Source organism: Sarcophilus harrisii, chromosome 2, assembly GCF_902635505.1.
Source record: "Sarcophilus harrisii chromosome 2, mSarHar1.11, whole genome shotgun sequence".
Taxonomy (NCBI): domain Eukaryota; kingdom Metazoa; phylum Chordata; class Mammalia; order Dasyuromorphia; family Dasyuridae; genus Sarcophilus; species Sarcophilus harrisii.
Genome location: NC_045427.1, coordinates 381,118,637 through 381,141,121, shown reverse-complemented (window position 1 = coordinate 381,141,121; position 22,485 = coordinate 381,118,637). Strand labels below are relative to the sequence as shown.

At 38.6% G+C, this 22,485-nt stretch overlaps 1 protein-coding gene across 1 annotated transcript in view; it reads left to right on the top strand.

Annotated features, from left to right (window-relative positions):
- The first annotated feature begins 534 nt into the window (after positions 1–534).
- The window catches only part of DPYSL3 (dihydropyrimidinase like 3), a 134,596-nt gene continuing 112,645 nt past the window's right edge, over positions 535–22,485 (top strand). Inside the window, exon 1 of the mRNA XM_003756705.4 lies at positions 535–1,206. Coding sequence (XP_003756753.1) covers positions 835–1,206 — 372 coding nt within the window. The 5' untranslated portion in view covers positions 535–834. The remainder of the gene's footprint in view (positions 1,207–22,485) is intronic.

The following is a 22,485-nucleotide window of genomic DNA, read 5'->3' as shown; positions in this document are numbered from 1 at the left end:
AGGATATTGAAAGTCATTGCCTCCAATTCCTTCATTTTGTAGTCACACAGCTTATCAATATCTGAGGCAGGATTTGAAATCAGATCTTCTTGTCCAATTCTATTGCTCTCCTGGCTCTCACCAGCCGGCTGTAATGCTCACTGTCCCTATGGCCTCGGATTAGCCATCCATTTTGCCTCTTGAACTTTGTATTTAATTTTGTCTATGGCATGGGGGCTTTACCTAGGATGGAGTCTTGCCTCAGTTGGTTAAAGATTATTTATTAAGCGCTCTCTGGGGTCCATAGGCAAGGATAGTTGTCCGCCCTGAAAGGAGCACACCTTCTAACGCAACTCCACTGCCCGTGTGACCTTGAGCTAGTAGTTTCCTTCCTCTCATAACGTAAAAGGTGGGGTGTCGGACTGCGTGATCCCCGGGATTCCTTTCCATGAGAGCCTGTGGCCCTTCCAGCTGGGAATACTGGGATTAGGCGAGACCGCCTGTGCGTGAGGGGAGTGGGAGGGGCGGCTGAGCCGGGGCCAGGCAAGCCCAAGCGCTCTGTGCGGGCGAGGCAAAGCCCGGGCGGACGTGAGCCGGGGAAAAGGGGGGACCGCGCGTGCAGTGCAGGGCTCCTTCGCATGTTGCGCGGTTATTTTGGGTCCTCGCTCTTGTCATGGGACTAGAGCAGAAATCGGGGCTGCACTGCCACCTCTGGTTTGCAGCCTCATAAACCTCGTTTCACTCGGGCTCCAGTCGCTGCTGCTCCCCGCACGCGCCGGCCGCTGCCCCTCTCTGTCTTCTTGGGAGGAGAGTGTCTCCCGCTACCCGGGGAGCCCCGCCGCCCCCAGTGAGGCCATGGCGTCGGGCAGGAGGGGCTGGGACAGCAGCCGCGAGGATGATCTGCCCGTCTACCTGGCCAGGCCAGGTACCACGGACCAGATCCCCCGGCAGAAGTACGGGGGCATGTTCTGCAACGTGGAGGGCGCTTTCGAGAGCAAGACGCTGGATTTCGATGCCCTGAGCGTGGGGCAGCGAGGGGCGAAGACCCCGAGGAGCAGCCAAACCAGCGGCGCGGGGAGCCGGCCGGTGACGGCGGAGCCTGATACCCCCCGGAGGAGCCAAGCCCGGGAGGACTGCCGAGATCCCCCCACTCCAGCCCTCGGCGGGGTGGAGATCCGGAGCGCTTCGGGCAAGGAGGTGTTGCAGAACCTCGACCCCAAAGATAAGGTAAAGGAGTGCCCCCTACCCCATTTCAGCCTTGCTTCCTCCTCTTCTCGCCCCTCCCTGCAGCGTAGCCCAGTCTGGGGGCTGGAGGCTGCGCTGCAACTTTGTTCACTTTGCACCCGACTTAGAGAAGCAGGAGATTTTCCTTTGAACTCCCAGCCCTTCTCCTTTCTCCTTCCTTCCCCTTCCACTTCCGACCCCCCGACTGGAGTTTCCATCCGTAGTACTATTTGTGGGGCAGGGGAAGAGGGAATACCCTCTACCTTCCTCAGTCGAGCTTTCTGTGTGTACTTTCTAGAGTCCTTCTCCCCCTGCCTCCCAGCCCTCATCGCGGTCTCCTGTTTCTGGATGGGTGTGGAGGGCCGGGCTGTTTAGGATATAGCGAGGTTTTATTCTGCTCACAGAAAAAGTTCACTCTTCCTGCTCTCCCTCTCTCTATCGGCTCAAAAATACCCGCCCCAGACCAGGCACCGTCAGATCCCCAAAAGGGATGTCTAGGACAACCTCAGTCAGACAAGGGAATTGGGAGAAGGGGGGAAGGGAGGGGAGCTGGGGTCGCAGGCGGCAAAAGTAATCCACGGAAGAGCTATTCTGTAGTCCAGAGGAACAACATAAGAAAGAGAGAGGGAAGTTGCCCTCCTCCCCACCCTCCGACCCAACACACACCCCAGTGCGGCTGCAGCTAGCAGCTCTGCTGTACGCCTCACTTAGGAAACTTTTGTGTGTGAAACAGTAAGCTAAACACCACTACAATTCTGCCAGCCTCACATTCTTAACTGTTATTTTGTCTCAAATTGTGTTTGCCCGAGTTATATATGTGTGCATAGGCCGGCTCTTGAACTCTGAGACAAAATGATACAATCACCTCTCTGAATTCGTCTCAGCTCTTTAAAAATTAAGACTATTAAGGATTTCCTAAGAATGAATTGTATGCCGGTCCTTTTCAGCAGCTCACATGTGCACCAAAGCCAAGTAATTACATATGTGACTTTCTGGACCCCACCCCACCCCACCCTTCAGAAACTTATGTAGCTGAAGCCACTGAAGGAACCTTGCTGGACATAACTTTCTTGCTTATTTTGTGGGTAGGCAGGTGTCTTGAGAATCTTAACACAGATACAGGTCTCAGAATTCAAAATGATGCTTAAAAAGGAAGAAACAAACATTCAGAGGCTTTGGCCTAATGGAGCTTTCTTTCCTCTTGTCTAGGTGTTAGATGCAAGAACAACCGCATCTATTATTCTGCATTAATATTGTTATGAATAATCACTTGAAATGGAAATCAGCTCCTTAGAGGAACTGCAGTCAGTGCCCACAGAGACAACAGACTTTCATTAAAACACATGGTTAGCTAATAGGATGGACAAGGACCTTTTCTTTGGGTTTCATATATGATCAGCTCACACAAAAGAAAAAATGCAAAAGAAAAACACAAGGAAAAGGTTATTTACAGTTGGAATTGTTTAAAGTTGCCATTGTAAAAACAGGATGTCAGTGTTACTTGAAATCACAACTGATGATTGTAAATCTATATTAGGAGTTCAAAGCACCTTTCCCCCCTCTTGCTGCTCTTTAAAAATCTTGGGATTTTCCCAACGTCCTCCCTCCCTTTTCCTTTGAGAGAGAAGGAAAGGAGGAATTGAGTCTCTTATGTTTGGAAAGGTTTCAAGTTGTTTCTAGATGGAAAAGTGGGCCTTCAAAATGGGTGTTCCTTCTCTTTAGGTCTAATTTGGCCAGGAGAGAAAATGTTCACTTCCTGACTGCCAGGAATGAGATATGTGGTGGATGATGTCAGTAAACTATAGTTAACATTATTTTTTTGACTACGACCCCTCAGATGTGAGCCAGACTTTTATGGTCAATCTGTAATACTGATGAATGGTAACTAGAGGAAAGAAAAATGTATTCCTTGTAATCGCAACAATTCTCCTTCTTTCCCCCTTCCTTACAAACCCTGTACTTTTGGTTACTAATTGAAAAATAATGATATGACATAAGTATCAACAAGATACACAGTGCTTCATGGCTATTCATAGGTCGGTCTTCAATGTTGTTGGCAGTCTGGACAATGCTATATTATTATCTCCAATTTCATAAAGTTTCAAGGGACCTTGGAGGTCACTTGGGCCTGTTTGCCTCTCAGTGAAGGAGTACTTTCTGTGACATCTCTGACAAATGAATTTCCAATTTCTGTTTTGAAAACATTCACTGACAGGCAACTTGCTACTGTTCATTGTTGGACAGCTATGTTATAAAAAAAGTCTTACCCTTTATTCGTTTGGAATCTGCTCCCTCCTATTAGACCTATTCATTGGTCCTCGTTCTGCCTTCTGAAGGTATACAAACTAAATGTAATTCCTCTTTTATGTGCCAGCTCTTTGCCATTTATTTGAAGATAGCAAAACAATTTTCTCTTTCTTAGGTTAACCAGTTCCATCAACACTTTGACAGTTTATTGGACTATGATCTCATTGCTTTGGGTAGTCCTTTTATGATTCTTCATTTTGCTTGACACTTGTCTATGGCTTTCCACAAATTTCCTGTACGAAATCCATCCAACATTCAGAAGGCCTTCTTTTATGTCTCAAAATTATGTGATTCCATTGGACGACTTGGGCTGCACATCATTTATCCCTTGCTCTCACTACAAGACCAATTCTCTTTCCCCCTCAGGCATATATGTCTCCAAAGACATCCCCTACTCCATATCTCTTGTATAGTTCCCTTCTTATGATATATCTCTCACTGTGATTCCTTCAAAGATTATTCATAGAATATAGCTTCAAGATACTTTACCATCTTGATTTTCTTCTTCTGGATGCATTATCATTGATAAATGTGTCCTTTATCAAATGGTGTTCAACACTACATACAATTCTATTTTTAAAAAAATTTATTAAAGCTTTTTATTTACAAAACATATGCATGGGAATCTCATATTTAAATATGACCGTCTATTCCAAATTTTCCCCTCCTTCCCCCTACCCCTTCCCCTAGATGGCAGGTAGTCCAGTTCATGTTAAATATGTTAAAATATTACATACATTCCTTTTAAAGCATTTAGACCAGAGTATAGCAGAGTCATCACCTTCCTTCTTCTGGATATTTTATTAATGCTGCCTAAAATGGTTAGCATCTTTGACAGTTGCATTACTATGGTTCATAGTTTGCTTTTTGTCAGGTAAATCCTCTATGACTTTGCCACTTCTAAATGGTGTTTAAACCAGGTCTTGCACAAACTATATTTTAGTAGTTCTCCCTCACCAAGTACAGGACTTTACATGGATCTCATTTAAGTTTTATTTTGTTGGTTTCAAATCATAACTCTAATCTATCAAGTTATTTTCAACTTGTGATTCTGTTCTCCAGTGTATTTGTTATCCCCTCTCAGCTTTGTCTTCAGCAGAGTTGTTAAGCTTGCCTGTTTTTCTCTATCATCAATAAAAATGTTGCACCATATAGTGTTGAGGACAGAGCCTTAGTATGTTTGTGTGTGTGTGTACAGATGTATGTGTATACACACACATATCACCTATTAAAGATTGTCTTTCCAGGCTGATAATCCCTTAATCAACATCCTTTAGATTCATTATTCAGCCAGCCACATAGATGTTCTCACTCAGTACAGTTTCTTCATATTTTATTATGAGACATTGTCAAATGTCTTGCTGAAATTCAGATATTTTGTCTGTGACATTCCCTTGAGCAACTAGTGTCATTAGGAAGCATAGGATAAAAATAAATGAACCCTAGAGGAGTCAGATTACTAAAAGTCTGTATCATATGTTGGATCTGTAAATAATAATGTTTAATATTTATAACACTTTACATCTATTATCTCCATTGAATTTCATGTTGTTATTGTTTGTCCTCCATTTTCAAGAGGACCATCAATTTCATAATAATGTGCCAAGGTAAGTGTTATTATACTCATTTTATAGCTGAGAAAACTGAGGCTCAGAGAGATTAAGTGATTTGGGATTATAGAATCTCATATTTAAAGCTGAAAGGGATCTCAGAGGTTATCTAGTTCATTTTACATATGAGGAAACAGGCTCAGAGAGGTTATGTGGGTTAGTTAGTCTCCTAAGACATAGAACCTAAAATGATCTTAATGGCCTTCTAGTCTAATTCTCCTATTTAACAGAAGAGGAAGCAGAAGCCTAGAAATTAAGTGACTTGCCCAGGTTACTTAACCTGTTAAAAATCTTAGCTTAAAAAGGCCAAGTTCTCTCATTGCATCCAGTGCCATCTCTAGTCAAGCTGTTGCCACTGGACCAAGATGGCTCCAGAGGAGAAAGTAGGGCTGGTGACCTTGTGCAGCCTTCCCCTCTCTTAAATTCTATTCACTTGCATGTCATGGTATCACCACTCTGATATCATGGTCATCTTCAAGAACAAAAGACAAACAACAGCCACAAGCAGATAGTGAGAAAGCCAGCATTTGAACCCAGATCCTCATTCCAAATCTTTCCTTGCTCATGCCATACATGGCAGCATTTGAATTTGTCTTCCAGACTCCTAAGTTCTCTACACATTCTATGATGCTTTGCTTCCTCTGTGACCTAGAAAGAGATCTTTTTCATCTAATTTGTTCATCTAAGGAGAACATCTTTTGAATCTTGTAGGAATAGCTGCTTATGACTGGTGACAACTTGGTGATTTTTCTCAAAGAGCTCCCACCTTCAGGACTCACCAAAAACACTCATGCAAAGACAATTCAAATTTGCTTTATTTGTAACTGCTTACATCAAGTGCCTAAAAAAAGCAATTCTAAATGCAAATTGAACATTTATCCACATTTCTTGCCAAAATCATAGACATTTCCTAATAGTGAACAGATTGTAGGAAGGGACATGTCAATACATAGCTGGCTTTCTTAATCACACTCGAATAGTACTGCCTCTGCAAAAAGCAAGTGGTGCTGGGAGGATACAAATGTAAGCTGTGAGGATACAAATTTAAGCTGAGAGGATACAAATTTAAGGAGTGTCAAACAGCATCGTCACATAGAGATCATTTTCTTTTTTGTTTTTTTTGTTGTTGTTATAGCTTTTTTATTTGCAAGTTACATGCATGGGTAATTTTACAGCATTGACAATTGCCAAATCTTTTGTTCCAATTTTTCCCCTCCCCCCGATGAAGGGTTGACCAATACATGTTAAATATGTTAAAGCATATATGTCCTAACAGCTATTTTGCTGTACAAAAAGAATCGGACTCTGAAATAGTGTACAATTAGCCTGTGAAGTAAATAAAAAATGTAGGTGGACAAAAATAGAGGGATTGGGAATTCCATGTAATAGTTCATAGTCATCTCCCAGAGTTCTTTCGCTGGGTGTAGCTGGTTCAGTTCATTAGTGCTCTATTGGAGCTGATTTGGTTCATCTCATTATTGAAGAGGGCCACATCCATTAGAATTGATCATCATATAGTACTGTTGTTGAAGTATAATGATCTCCTGGCCCTGCTCGTTTCACTTAGCACATAGAGATCATTTTCACCAATAACTATTTTTCACAGGGACTGGAGGGGAGGGAGGCATAATATACACTTCCATGTTTCCCATCTTCCCATCCCATTCCCTGGAGTCACTTTTATGTAAAATTTCCTCTTTAGTGAGCCATTAGAAGTTTTCTCATGGAGGCAGCTTGGACAAATAGAAACCTTATACTCAGTTCATATGCCTACATCTTTTGATTTTATACTGCAACAGTTAATAGTTTCAAAGTGAAGTTAATGGAATCAAAAGTCCCATACTTTCCTGTACATGGGGAGGGAGCTAAGGTATAAGGGGAATCTTTGGGCCCATAAAAGCCTATTTATTTAATGGCATCAAAACTCTTGAAAGATAAATGAATTTTGAAGTATCTCTTTGGAGTCTTTGACCAGCTGAGTCCGCACTATGAGCACTGGTGTATTTAAGGAAAAAATTCAGGCTTGTTAACCTTCAGGCCCACCATTAGATAAAATTTCATATATCTCTTTTCAGGATTTATCTATGTATGATTTCTTCCAGGAGCTGATTTCGAGTGACAGGATGTATTTGAGGGGTGTAACCAATGTTTCTTTTAAGTAATGCTGTGATTGGCAATGTTCCTTCAAATTAATGGTCCCTAGAGGTGGTGCTTTCCCTCCCCTCTGCTGATGATTCTGTAAGTAATGTTTTACAATATCCAGCTTACTGCCTGTGATGGTTTTCAGAGTCAGTGATGCTGCTTTATAATGCTCTCTTGAGACAGTGAGGGAAGCTCCCTAAGAACAGAGAACCCAGCTTAAGAGAACAGGATTTACTGTCTATGGGTGTGTACTACATGGTATTTTATTTCAGGGAGAAACAGAGAAAACTGCTTTCTTATCAGCTGAACCAGACCACTTCAGGAAAATTTCTAGGAAATTAAGAGGTTTCCTAGAAACTGATTTATGCAATTACATGGCATCATGGAGTTGAGGGGTATTGTTATTCTTCGTCTGATCCAATTGATCATCCTATGTGATCTGTTCAAATTGTGATCGAGTAGGTTATACTCAGTATATGCTCAGTAGAGTTTAGGGACTTGAAGTTAGTTGGTTCTTTCCTTGTTTTTTCATACCAAGCACTTTGCAACTTGTAGGCACTTCATAGATGTGTGTTTAATAAATATCTTCTAGCTGAATCTTCATTCTCAAAGAAGACCAATGACATCATGAGGGTAATATCTTGACTTGTGTGTGAATTATATATGAGTGGGGCAGAGCTATGCAATAAATGAATGAATAAGGATATGCAGTTCTAGGACAAGGTTTCATTTAAGAAGGAAGTTGTTATGAGAGTCTGGTATATAAGGGACATAGAAATACTATGATAGAAATAGTCATCAAATCTTGAATCCTTGGAACATGCATATTTATATCCATCTATCCTTCTATTAAGATTCATATTGCAAGAATGAGGGAGTTCTAATTCCTCTCTAGGTCATCAGTGTATTTCAATGCAATTCAATTTAACAACATTGAAAAATTAAATTATAAAGTTAATAACCACTAATGAGAACAAGGAAACATCCAAAGTACAAATGAAATATGGCACAAATTTCTACTATTTAAGAAAATAAATCCAAATAGATTAATAACCAGATACCCAGCCAAAGTTTTCTTTTTTCAGCAAATATTAATAAGTACCTACAAGGCATAAAGCACAGTATTGGATGTTGAAGATGTAAAGATGAAAAAGCACAGATCTTGATCTCGATGAACTTAAAATCTACAATGGAGATACAGCACATGCACAAATAAGTATGATATAAGATAGGGTGTTTTAGAGAAAGCCAGACAAAGCATTCTTGGAAAATGGGAAGAGAGAGGGAATGCTATCATCAGGGGCATCAGGGAGGACTTCATGGGGCCAATGATACCTTACCTGAACCTTGAGAGAACAAATGAGTTTTTATAGGCAGAGAGGAGGCAGGAGGGAATTCCAGATATGGAGAGAGGATGGCCTGTGAACATGAACAGAGGTAGGAAAGGGTAGAATGAGATTGGGCCATACTCATTTTGTGTAAAACACTGAGGAGAAAATTATAAAATAAATCTGGAAAGATTGGTTAGAGTCAGATTATGGAGACCCTTCAATACTGGTTTGAAAAGCTTATATTTTCTCTTTGATACAATCACATATGATTTCTTTTGAAACAAGTTCCAGGAAATTTATGATCAACATTTTGGGAAATTTTGTAGTGTGTCCCCCTTCCCCAACTAGTTAAGATTCCAATTTATATAGAAATGAAATTCTTAATCCTGAGTGCCTAAAAAGCAATTCTAAATATCATTTTAATGGGGTCTAGATAATTGAAGAGGGCATACTGTCTTAAGATACTATATACTGTGGCAAATTTGGTTCAGCAGGGTAAACTTTAGGCCAGAGATCTTTTTTCTTCTTCTGTGGTACACTTATTGTAAGTGGAATGGGATGTCCTATAAGTACTGCAGTTGGAATCCTAAATTTTCATTTATTCACCATATTTTTTAGATGTTTTCTATGTGCAAAGCGTTGTGCTAGCCTTAGGGATAGTGCAAAGCTGAATGAGATGAGATCCTTCCCTTCAAGGAATTCAGGATTTGGCAATGGATTAGATCAAACATGCTATACTTAAGACTTTCAGATTTAGTAAAGGACAAAGTAGGAATAACATTTTTTGTGGCCTGTGTGGAGACTATTAGCAAAAGATGTTTGAAGCAACATTGGTTAGTGGGAAGTCAGTGGATAGGGCACTGATCTTTGGGTCAGGAAAATCAGAGTTAGATTCCTGCCTCAGACGTTTATTAAATATTAAATCCTGGACAAGTCAGTTAACCTCTCTGTGCCTCATCTATAAAAGGAGAAGGGAAGGAAACTAAAGGGTTAGGTGGTAAAGTAAATAAAGCACTGGTCCTGGGACTCATCTTTCTAAGTTCAAATTTGGCCTTAGACATTTACTGGTTTTGTGATTCTGGCCAAGTCACTTAAACCCATTTACCTCAGTTTTATCACCTGGAAAATGGAGACGGAAAGAGCAAACTACTCCAGTATCTCTCTCAAGAAAACTCCATTTGGAGTCACAGAGAATTGCACATGACTGAAACCACTGAATAACAACAAAAGGAAATAGAACCTTTATTAAGTACCTAATATGTGCCAGACTCTGTGTTAATGTTATCTCAGTTGAATCTCACAGTAGTGCTGTGAAGTAGGTGCTGTTATTATCTGTTACAGTAAATTGAAATGGTTGGATTCAATGACTGGCTCAGAACTGACCATGATGAAGTTAGTGGCAGGTTCGGGATTCAGGAAACCAAATGAAGAGGTTTGGGGTTATGTCCCCCTAGGATTCAGCACGGAGCAGGGACTTGTGGGAACCCCTTCTGGTGGCGCAGAGGTCCTTCATAAAGGAATGTATGAACTCGAAAAAGACAATTCCTTGGTGGCAAGGTCCTGACAGAAAAGTAAAGTTTCTAGCAGAGAAATCCCAACAGAGAGATATAAAGTCTTGTTAGAGAAATAGGTGAGAAAGAGATAAAGAGGGGACAATGCTGAAAGAGAATGTCATTTCAGCGGGCAGAGGGTTGCTGCTATGCCAAGGGGAGAGAGAGGTTCCTTGGCATAGCATGGCATGGCATATTAGTCCTCTGCAAGGACTGAGGATCAAGTTGCCTCTTTTTATAATTGAAGCCTAGGCCAGAAACTGGGGGCAGCTCTTGATGGGGGCTGGATGCAGCCTGAGCTGGAATCAGAACAGAAAATCTTGGAAGTGAATAAACTGGGGTAATCTCCAGTTTAATGGTCCTGGACTCAACCAGTCCCACCCAGATAACAGAATCATTTTATCATGATTCCCTGGGGCAGGTCGCTCAGGGGAGAGCTTCTCTGAGGGAGTTACTAAGTTTTCTCCCCAAAGTCTGAGAGAGAGAGAGAGTGAGAGAGAGAGTTTCGGGGCTCCCTTCACCATACAATCCACCTAGTGGAAAGAATAAGGGTTCTGAAATAGAGAATGTGAGTTTGAATCCCAGCTCTTTTCTTTACTGTCTGTTTGACCCCCAAGAAGTCATTTAATCTCTCTATTTACAGTTGTGAAATACAGGGGTAGGATTGGATGATTTCTAAAAGCTATTCTGAATCTAAAGCGACTGAGATGACTAAAAAGGATCAATTAAAGAATAATAATATAAAAGGAGATTAACGAAAAATGAACACATGAATGAATGTAAAAGCATTTATTAAGCACTTATTGTATGTAAAGTACCCTGCCAGGCTGAGATAGGAAGAGAGGGAGCTAATATTTTATTAGGAGACAAATATTATAGAAAATTCCAGCTGCAAATCAGATGGAAAGGCTCAGGCTGCCTTGGTGTGTAGCAGAAAAGCAGATGGAATGCATCTTCTATAATATAATTTCCATTAATAAAGGACATATGAAGAAAGAAATTATCTGCTTCCAGGGAAAGAAATGATAAATAGAAGTACGTATAGAATAATTATACATATGCATATACTTATTTGTGTTTAATGGTACCCATCTCTAAGGCTGGAGGGAAGGGAGGAAATGGAAAAAGAAAAAAGGGGAAAAAATTAAATGTACACCTTTGTTTTGTCCTATATTTAAAAGAAATAGAAAGTTGGGATAGTATATTTGCAGTTTCATGTACAATCATCTTTTAATTATATGGAAATGCTTGTTTTAGTCTTTAAATTAAAAATAAAATAAAGATGTGATTTCTATTGATAAAACTATATTTCTGATGCTGAACCATTTGACAGTGCCAAGAGTTTAGTGACTGTGCTGCTAACCAAGTCACATCCCCACAAGGGTTTCTTAGCCCGGCTGATGGTTAGGGGTAGGGAATAAGGAGCCAGGCTGGTGCTAGGAGGAAGGGGAGAGTGTGGGGGGAGAGGGCGATTCCAGTCATTAGTCTTGCCTAACTTTTGGTGATTAGTGGTGCTGGACATTTGGTATTGAGATTGGAGAGTTCTTCTGCAGGAGGTTACTGCTTCGATGAGGGCTTTGAGGGCCAGGCTAGTAGCAGGATTGGTGGAAGAAAGTGAAATATTCAAGGAAGAAGTTTATATATTTTATACTGTAGTAAAAAACAAAAAAGGGAAATAAGGAGAATAGAAAGAGGAAATATTTACATATATTTCTAAAAGTTGGGGACAGGCTCTTTATGTGTCCTAATAATTTTACCTTAGCACTAACTTAGCAGATGTTTCAGAGTTAGGCAGTAAAAGGGTGAAAGCAGAGATATTTAAATTAAATTTATTAAGTTAAACACAGAACAGTTAGTTAGCCGGTAGTTACCCAGAGGGAAAAAAGAAGGAATAGGATTGAGGGAAATACTAATATGACAAAGAGTAATTAATGAATCACAAATCTCAATGCTTTGAGATTGATAAAGCTTTTTCTTCCCAACAATTCTATGAAGTAGGTATGGCCATTGTTATTAGCCCCATTTTGCATATGGGGAATTGAGGCTTACAGGGTTAGGTTACCATGGATACACTGCTAATAAGCAAATGAGCCCACATTTCCTGACTCCAAGCCCAGACCTTTTTCCATTGGCACCATTATTGTGAGTCAAAAGTGCAAATGGAAAACTAGTTTAGAACTGGCCTTTGAAGCCTGTCTAGCGTTACTCCAGGATATTCCCATAGCTGAGCATAATTAAACGTATAAAATAAGGATGTAAATAGCAACCTTATAGAAAGAAATGGAGACATAAGTTATGGAGTCTTGAAAAAGTACAAGCCAAACAGCTTATTTTTCAGAGTCTAGGTTGGGGACAAAGAGGGAAGTAGAGAAAGCTAGAGAAAGCTGGGTTGGGGTTATAGATTTCTGGTACATAGACAAAAAGAACACAAAAGTCAGACCTCCCACTGAGGGTGGGAGAGAAGGGGCAGTGATTAGAGCTCTACTCAGCAGTCAAGGATCCCAGGTAACATCGTGATCCCGCATCCTATTACTTGTGTAGCCATGGATAAATTGCTTTCCTTTCTGAACCTCAATTTGCTCCTTCAGGAAAATGAGGAAACAGGACTAGATAATTCCTTAAGGCCATTCCAGCTCAGGACCTATGGAACCAACATTAGAAGATGTTAAAGAATAAATAAACAGAGAAAATGTTCTAAGAAAGATTGTTCCAAGTCACACTCAGTGCTTTTTTGCAACTGTTGCCTAAGTTAGGAAACATACAAATTACCTAGGGAGTGAATTTTTAGAAGAAGATAGAAGATAGAAGATGGGAATGAGTTATGAAAATAGGAGATAGAATTGAGAGAGAGTTCACATATGATGAAGAGACACAGCAGATAGAATAAGGATGATCTTTGTCGAAAGAAGAAGAAAGAGAAAAAAGGAAGGAAAGGTGGAAGGAAAGTGGAAAGAAAGAAAAATAGGGAGAGAAAAAATAAAGAAGAAAAAAGAAAGAGAAGAGAGAGAGAAAAATGAAAAAAGAAAGATGAAGGAAGAAAGAAAAGAGAAAAATGTATTAAACTCATCAGTATTTTAGCATGCAAGGCATAGGATCAGTGTGATCACAGTGGCAATCAATTTTTGAAAAAGGGTCTATTTGGGAAGGGGTTTAAATGGCATTCTAAGCAAGCTAATCAAAAGCAGGGAGCATTGCTTCCATTTTCATGTTAAAAATTGATAGAAAATCCAGGAAGTAAATATAAATATGATAAATATGATAAGAACAATCCAAAGTATATATGAAGCTTAGCGTCTATGGGCAGAGAAAGGAGAATGGTTGAAGTTTAGGAAAACAGAAATAACAATGACAGGAAAACCTCACTGCAAAATTGGCAGAAAGGATCTAAATAATTGAAAAGGAAAAGATCAGGTTAAAAATTTATTTATTTAATTTTATTGTAATTTTTTATTTACAAAAATAAAAGCTAAGGAATGATTGTTTGAACAATAGATAGAAAGTAAAGACAGAGCCACCTCCCTCTTTCCCCCCAAAAAAACCCCAAAAGGTAGAGATGGAGTGAGAATTCTTCTTGGAACTATTAAGAGAATAAGAGATTGAGTAAAAAGTAGAGAACATTGTTGAGTCCACCAACCATAAAATATTATTTACAGAAAGAGAAATTAGAGACCTATAAACAGAAATAATGGTTTGCAGATTTGAAATTGTACTTGAGAGCTTATAGAGAAGTATATTTATCAGAGATACAACTTGGAAGTCTGAAACTTCCTTGAGCAAATCCAAAATAAAAAAGTTTAATCTAATCTGCAGTCATAACTAGCAATTTTGGCAACCAAGGAAAGTAGGAAAAAAACAGGATGAAGCAAGCAGCATAAATTGAGCCCTCAAATTGATTTAATAATTCATGATGTGAAAATAATAAATGAAATAAGGCAAATTCCGTTAAGACAGAGAAACAATTAGCTACTGTTAAGTCATGATTACTGTCATATGTTAAAGTTTTAAACCCTCTAAATTTCCATCCTCAAGAGCAAAGTTATTGGGGCCCTGCTCTGGTTTATTTAGGTTCTGATCAGAGGGGAAATGTAGTGGGAATAAAGGGCATTGAGCACAATGTTCAGGTAGATGATCACCAGTAATTTTTGGCACAAGATTATTAGACATTTGATTTTTTAAAAGATACATACACACATGTGTATATGTATATTTATGTGTATATATGTGTTTGTATGTATATATAGATGCATGTGTGTATAAAATCTGTTACCTATCATTATTTACTCCCCTAAGCTCTCAAATGGAAGTTTCCTTTACAACAAATAAATGTAGCCAGGCAAAACAAGTGAACATGCTGGTCATGTCTAATGTTTGCACAATTCTAGTCCATTTCCTCTTTGCTAAGAAACATCATTTGTACCTCCATTTAGGGAAGCTATCCAGGTCAGCCAACCTGGCTGCATTCTTCTAGATTTCTGCATCACTTCTCTGCTTCCTCTCCCCAACCTCACCATATACATACAATGAGTGCATACCTTTCCTGCTTCTCTCAGCCCTTTTTATTTTCCTTTTGTGTGTCCTCATTGGATTGTAAGCTCCTTGAAGGCAGGGTCTGTCTTTTTCTATTTGTTTTTCCAATGCTTAGCACTGTGCCTGCCACACATCAATTATTTAATAAGTGTTTATTGACTGATTTACTGATCTAGTTGAAAGAATCTTATTAAAGAGACTCTATTCTGGAGGATACCTGAACCTTTAAGATATAACTGTTTAAATGGTAGTGGGAGTTACAAAAGAATAAGACACGATTGAACAATAGTTATTAAAAAATAACTTAGTCAAGTTGGCCAAAAGAAGGAGCTGTTCAGAATATTTAGCAATAATAGCTAATAGAAGCTGACATTTATGGAGTACTTTAAACTTTGCTAAACTCTTTATCTACATAATCTCAATTTAACTTTCACAACAACTTGGTGAGGTATAGATCTGATTCTCTGTAATCCCATTTGAGGTTTTCTTGGCAAAGATAATGGAGTGGTTTTGTCATTTTCTTCTCCACCTCATTTTACAGATGAGGAAACTGAGGCAAATGAGGTTAAGCGACTCGTCCAGTGTCACACAGTTAGTAAAGGTCTTGAGGCTGGATTTGAACTCAGGAAGATGAATCTTCCTAAACTCAAGCCTGGTACTTTGTCTATTGGACTATCTAGCTTCTCAGTGGGGTGGTGGGTACTCTGAGTTTTATTATATCTTTTTTATAGATGGGGAAACTGAGGTTGAGAGAGGTTAAATGATTTGTCCATGGTTTTTAAAGTAAGTTTTAGAAGCAGAATTCAAATCCAGCTGTGAGAGGGATAATTCAAATTCTAAGCCCAGTTCTGATTTTAATCCCAATGCCCTTTTCACTGTATAAATTAGCTCTTTGGGAACAGAGTGCATGAAATTGCTGAAAGAGAGAGAGGAGAGTTTTGATGAATCAAATATCAAAATAAATACAAAATAATTGCTAGCAGAAAAGTTACTAGGAATTTTAATGCTTGGGGCATCTATCATGAGTCACCCCATGACAAGCAGTCTTGTCCCCAATTGAGGGATTGGATCAGGAAAGGAACTCATCCAAAACCTGTATGATACTTGATAGTTTCCTATTAACTAATTATTCTTACTAATTAGCTGGTAAGCTCTGTTGTTTCTGCTTTGTTTGAGCAATGAGTACTGTCACCTCCTTCTAAATTCAGTACTCTGGCTCAGAATTCTGGCTGCCCAGCCCTCATTACTACTCTTGTTACTCAGGAAAGAGAAAAGGTGTTGGAGAGAGATTCATAACATCCTTCTTTTGTTGTAGTTACTGTATTTAACATTTAAGCATATGGGAACTATTAATGATCACTGATCTTGCTTTTCCTTATATAGTCATTTTACCATCAAATTCTTGCAAAGGACTTTTAGTCTTGAGAGCTATGTTAACATGCCTTGCAAAACCAAACTTAATTGTAGCACATCGGACCAAGAGAAGGGAAAATGGAAGCAATCAAATAACTTAAGTTTAAAAAACTATTTTTCTCAGTTATTGGTGTCCAATGACAGTGGAGTCTGCAGATTTTTTTTTTCTTTTTTGGATGGGGGGAGAGGGAGGAGTAGGTGAGGTGAGCCTAAATTACTGGATGATATTCCTATTGCACTCTGCTCTGGTCTGACCACATCTGGAGTTCCCCATTTTAATTTTCATAAGAATATACCGCAAAAGTGGCCAGGAAAGAATTCTTGGTACTGTTCCTACAATTGTAACACCAACTTGTTAGTCTTAGCATGAGTGCTACCAGTATTAAGAAAAGGAAAAAAGAAATGATTGTCTTGAACTAAAGATGTTTTTGTTTAATTTTGCATTTTCCCCCTGCGAGTCTCATGTCCTTCAGACCACAGTGGTGTGGCTCCACCAAAGTTCCAACATCATCATAATTTCCATAGTAACCTGCTATAAAGATGCAAACAGAGGATTACGCCCTCCCGCCTTGCAGGCTTAGACAGGAAGGCCAGATGGGTTATGAGGGAGGGAAAAAGCCCTCACTGAGACATAAATCTCTTTAGGAGAAGCAAAAGGAAATCGTTTAAGGAAGAAAGCTGGTGGTGTAATCATTGCCCTAGGGTGACATTCCTGCTAAAGGCTGGCCAGCAATGGTGGGTGCCTTTCCAAAATTCAAAAAGGAGCTCCAAGAGTGTGGTGAGTTACTGACAAAACCAGCTAACGAGACCAGGGCCGTCCTTGGATTTGATTCCCATGTGAATCCATTAATTCGCTCCCTTCCCATGGACCATCCTAACCAGTTATCTCTAAGGGAGAGCTGGCTGGCTAATAAAACACCATCACTGCATGGCAGGACAGAGGGCACACCCTACTGGTAGTGGGATTCTGTTGTCATCTATTGCCATCCATCCATCCATCCATCCATCCTTTTGCACCAGAATGGGGAACAAGAGTTGCAATTCTTTATCCCTAATCTGCATGTGTACTCTCCCCTCTCTATTCCTTTTTGAACAGAATTTCCCTTAATGCCTAGCAATAGGAGATTGCACAGTTGAGCCCATGGGGTTTGGAGCACTCACCCCTCCCTATCTCATACCCAACCATGTTATTTGTAGTGGGTTTATTCCTTCACCAAATCTTTTCGTTTCCTGGCCAGAAAGAACCAGGAAGTTCATCATTCCTCAAAGGCCCAAGGGGAAGGGAATCTCTTTTCTAATACTCAGTGACTTAGTAAATACTCTATCTTGGCTCTCCTGGGACCATTTTAGTTATGGCAAATTTGATTATGGCTGATAAGTTTAAGAGATTCCCCCAAATGGAGGAAGTTTAAAAAAAAAGTATTCAGTATATATGAATCAGAGTATGAGTAATTTATTCCTATACACAAAAAGGAATGTCATATTTAAGGGACTTATAGCTCACATTAATGTAATTATTACAACAGAAATCTGTACCAACTTATCAGCTCCTATTACAATCCGCCTGGAAGTTAATATTTAGACTTTATTAACTTTATTTCTTATCAGACAAATTACATTTCACCTTGATTCTGTATTATCACTCCCCTCCAAACCTGAGTCTTCATGCTCTGGTTCCACAGTCCACCTCGATCACCCCTCCAATGGATGCCCCCATTGGTGATCTGCTGGATGATGATGTCTGGGACACTTACAAACCTCTGGATCTTTATTTGGGAAAGTAAATTTAAATGCCCTCATCAGGCACCCAGTCAAAATTCACAATCCACATGGGCTCAGTGGTGGGGAAGGGGAATAGGAGAATCAAAACAAAAACTATACTACTTGATACCGGAGAATTGCTTCCAAGAGGCTAAGCCAGAACGATCTCTTTTGAGGATGTGGGCCCCCACTCCAGTGCTCATTGGGTCACCATTGGGAGGAGCAGGGATGTACCACCTAGAGTTGCCCATGTCATTCTGTAACGCCATATCCTTTCATCATCTGACCAGAAAAAGCAAGGAAGTTCATCATTCCTCAAAGACCCAAATATTGAGTCACTATGTCTTTGGAGTCCCTAGAAGTTTTCTAGGTACTTCTGGATGAATGTACATCATCCAGCAGATCACCAATGGGGGCATCCATTGGAGGGGTGATCGAGGTGGACTGTGGAACCAGAGCATGAAGACTCAGGTTTGGAGGAGAGTGATAATACAGAATCAAGGTGAAATGTAATTTGTCTGATAAGAAATAAAGTTAATAAAGTCTAAATATTAACTTCCAGGCGGATTGTAATAGCCTTTAAAAGTCTATTCATTCAGCCTTCATTTTGGAACGCTGAAGTCTTAGTCAATTCACACATACACACACATCCCTACCTATAAACATATATTATGTGCATGTGAAGTCTGAAAACCAATTTTTAGGAACTTGACTTGACAGCTGACATTTATTGACCTACTACACTATGACCCACTAGATGCAAGGCAGCTTGTTCAGTGGGATGGATGCCAGAATGAAAGATATCACTGTTTTTGCCCTCAAGAAGCTTACAGTCTACTGGTGGATGTGGGTATATAAATACATATTTATATGTATATAAATAAATACAACACAAGATAGAGTGCAATAGCGGCAGAGGATCCAGACAAAATGCTCTAGAAAAATTCAAGATGGGATGGAAGGATCAGGGAAGGGTTCACAGAGGAGATTGCACCCCTAAGTTGAGCCTTGAACAAAAGAAAAGGATTTTTAAAAGTGGATTTAAAGAGTGAGTGCATTTAAGGGTTGGGTGACGGTCTGTATGGAATATATAAAGGTTTATGATAGCAAAAAGAGACTGTATGAGAGGAGCATAATCTGAGAAAACAAGTGAAAAGGCAAGTGGAAATTAGCTTATACTGGGCCTTAAATGCCAGACTATGGAAATATGTGTTATCCTAGAAGTAATTGGGAGACATTTAATGTTATTGAGCAATGAAATGATATAATCAGATGTGTTAATTAGGCAAAATATTTTTTATCGGTGGATGACTAGGTAGTACAGTGGATAGAGTATTGTCTTGAAGCCAGGAAAACTCATCTTCCTGAGTTCAAACCTGGCTTCAGACACTTACTAGTTGTGAGGCACTGGATAAGTTCCTAAACCCTGTTTGCTTCAGTTTCCTAATCTGTAAAATAAACTGAAGAAAGAAATGGCAACCCACACCAGTATCTTTGCTAAGAAAACAAATATGACCCAAAATGGGGTCACAAAGAGTCAGAAAAAGTTGAACAAGAACAATAAATTTTTATAGTTATGTGAAGTTTATAAGGAGACAGAAGAGACTTGAGGTAAGGAGATCAGTTAGATGTTTGAGAGAGGAGAAAAAGTCAAAGATGACCCTGAGGTTTTGAACTACATGATTAGGAGAATGAGGATGCTGAAATAGGTGATTACAACTACTTTCATGACTTAAAAAGTCAGTCTGGGCCTTACTTTCCCTATATATACAATGATGGAATTAGTTTAGATAGAGGATTCTTAATATGGGTGCTTGGAATGTTTCATGGTTAGATTTTTAAGGGTTCCTTGAAATTAAATGAGAAAAAATGTCATCTTTCCTAAACTTTGAAAAAAGCCCTTCTGAAAAGGAGACTACAGACTTCATCAGGTTTCCATATAACTTCATTACATAGCAAAAAACCCATTGGGATCTAGATGAAACCTAAAACTTCTTCTAGCCCTTTTTTCCCCTTTTAAAAAATAATAGCTTTTTATTTTCAAAATATATGCAAAGACAGTTTTCAACATTCATCCTTCGAAGACCTTATTTCAATTTTTTTCCTTCCTTTCTCCCCAATCCCCTCCCCTAGATAGCAAATAATCTAATATAGGTTAAACATGTTCTTCTATACATATTTCCACATTTATCATGCTGCATAAGAAAAATCAGATCAAAAATAAAAAAGAGAAAGAAAAAAAGCTAGCAAACAACAGCAAAAAGGTGAAAATACTGTGTTGTGATCCACATTCAGTTCCCAGGGTACTCTCTGGATGTAGATGATTCTCTTCACCACAAGTTGAAAAGAGCCATGATGATCAGAACAACATTCTATTTTCTAAGCTCCTTTCTCCAATTCTGATATTCTTTAGTCTATATTCTAAGGTTCCTTCTACCACTGGCTCTCTGTTACTCAAAGTGGTTGGTTTTTTGGGTTTTTTTTGAATTTTGGTTTGGTTTTAAGTGGCTTTTAGCAGAATCCCAAATTTGAAAATGCTTCAACAGGAATATAAGGGTTGTAGAACTTTGAGTGATTCATTTAGGCTCACAGTTAGAAACCCTGAGGGTCTTCCCCTCTCAGATTTATTTATTAGTTTAGTTTAGTTTTTTTTTTTTGACTAGATGAAAGAGGAGATTCTTTGCTTCAATTGCTACTTAGCCTTAATCACTGATTGACATTGCCACAGTATAATTGAGATTTGTTGAAGATCTTAACTTAAAAATGCCATGGTCTCTCTTTGCACCCAGGGCCATCTCCCATCATCCTGATCTACATCTTGCCACTGGTCCCAGATGGCTCTGGAGGGGAACGTGAGGCAGGTGACCTTGCACAGCTATCCCCACTTAATTTACTTCATTTGTGTATCATGGTATCACCTCCCTGATGTGATGGTTCTCTTGGAGAATGAAGGACAAACAATAATCATGGTGGTCAGGACAAGGTTTGGGCACCAAAGTAACTGGAAAGCTGAAGTGATCAAAGGAAAAATTCAGAGCCTACTAAATCCCATCAAAATATGGTATTTCATTATCATATACAGAAAGAATAGGGATAGGTTCATTGTTGAAAAATGTTTTCCAAAGACAGAGGGTCCAAAATGGGGTTAATAATACAAGTACTGGATACCTACCTTATAAAGTTCTTGTAAGGAAAACCCTTTAAAAATTTAAAAATGATATGTAAATATTTTATTATTTCATGGATTTCTAATTTTTAAAGAACTGGAGTACAATAAACTATATTTAAAGCTAGTAACTTATATTGAGCACTAGTTAATCTTTCTTTGATTATTCAGAGGGCTCTAATGGTTTATTTGATCTTTTTGACTATATGTGGATTCTGTATAAATAATAATTTATTTAAATTAAGGCAAAGAAAAACTTGTTTTCCCACTGTAACCAGATAACTGAAGAAATACTGGGTTTGGAGGCTTGATTTTTTAAAATCTGAATTCATTTCAAGTAGCATATAAATGTAGTTACATTTTTTCAGTAGGCCTACTTGTATCACAACAAAAATTTCTATAGAAATTGGATTTTGTTCTCAGATATTTTAATTTTTTTCTATAATAATGGGCACATTTTAAGGATTTGGGACCCGCAATTTTTGACATGGAGAATATTAGTGGAATAAAAATTTAGAACCATCATCTTTATTACTAAAACAGATTATAATTTATCTCCAGAAATATATATGTATATACACATGTGTATATATATATGTGTGTGTGTATACATAGACACATATGTATATCTTTTCTTTTATTCTCCATTGACTTTGATCTTTTACCTTTTCCTGGAATGCTCTCCATTTCTTTTTCCATTTGGTTTGTATTTGCAAGTTAGTGTTGGCATGATGCCATATTCCATTATTTCAAGATGTTCTTTCCATTTCTTTAGATAATTTTCCATTTTATGTACTATGTTTTATACTCAAAATCTTTCTGTTATGTCTTGAATTATGAGATGAGCTTGTTGAGTAAATCCTAGGAAAGATTCTCCAAAAGGTATCCTTGCCATTTCTTTTTTTCTGAGAGACTTCTTGAAAACCCAGGCTTTACTTGTGTTTTGGAATGTTGCTTTTGAGACATTAGGATGTCCTGTTTTAAGCAAGTCCATTAAAGGAAAACAGGTTCATAAAACAATACATCAATGGAAGGATTATTCATTTTGCAAAAGTTTTTTCTTCACTAAATAATTGAGCATAGCATTTCTTTAAGTGTTTCAAACTATTTAAACTATTTTTATTTAACTACTTTAACTAGGGTGGTGAGCTGTTCTGGTACACATAAGATAGATTTTACTTTACAGAAGTTCAATTTGCATAATTTTTATAGGAAGATAGCTATTTTGGAAATTAATACCTGTCTATAAACTTAATGTGGAATCTGGTGATTTGGATGCCAAAATTTGCAAAATTGCTTAATATTCAGTATGTTATAGATTAATGATTTACATTTTAAATCTTTGTATTGTAAAAACATCTTTCTTGCATATTAAATAGAAGTGTTTCTAAATATAAGGTTTCTAACTAAAAATAGTTTAAAGTATAAAAATCTGAAATTGTGATTGTTCTTATTTATTGTAAAAAACAGTGACT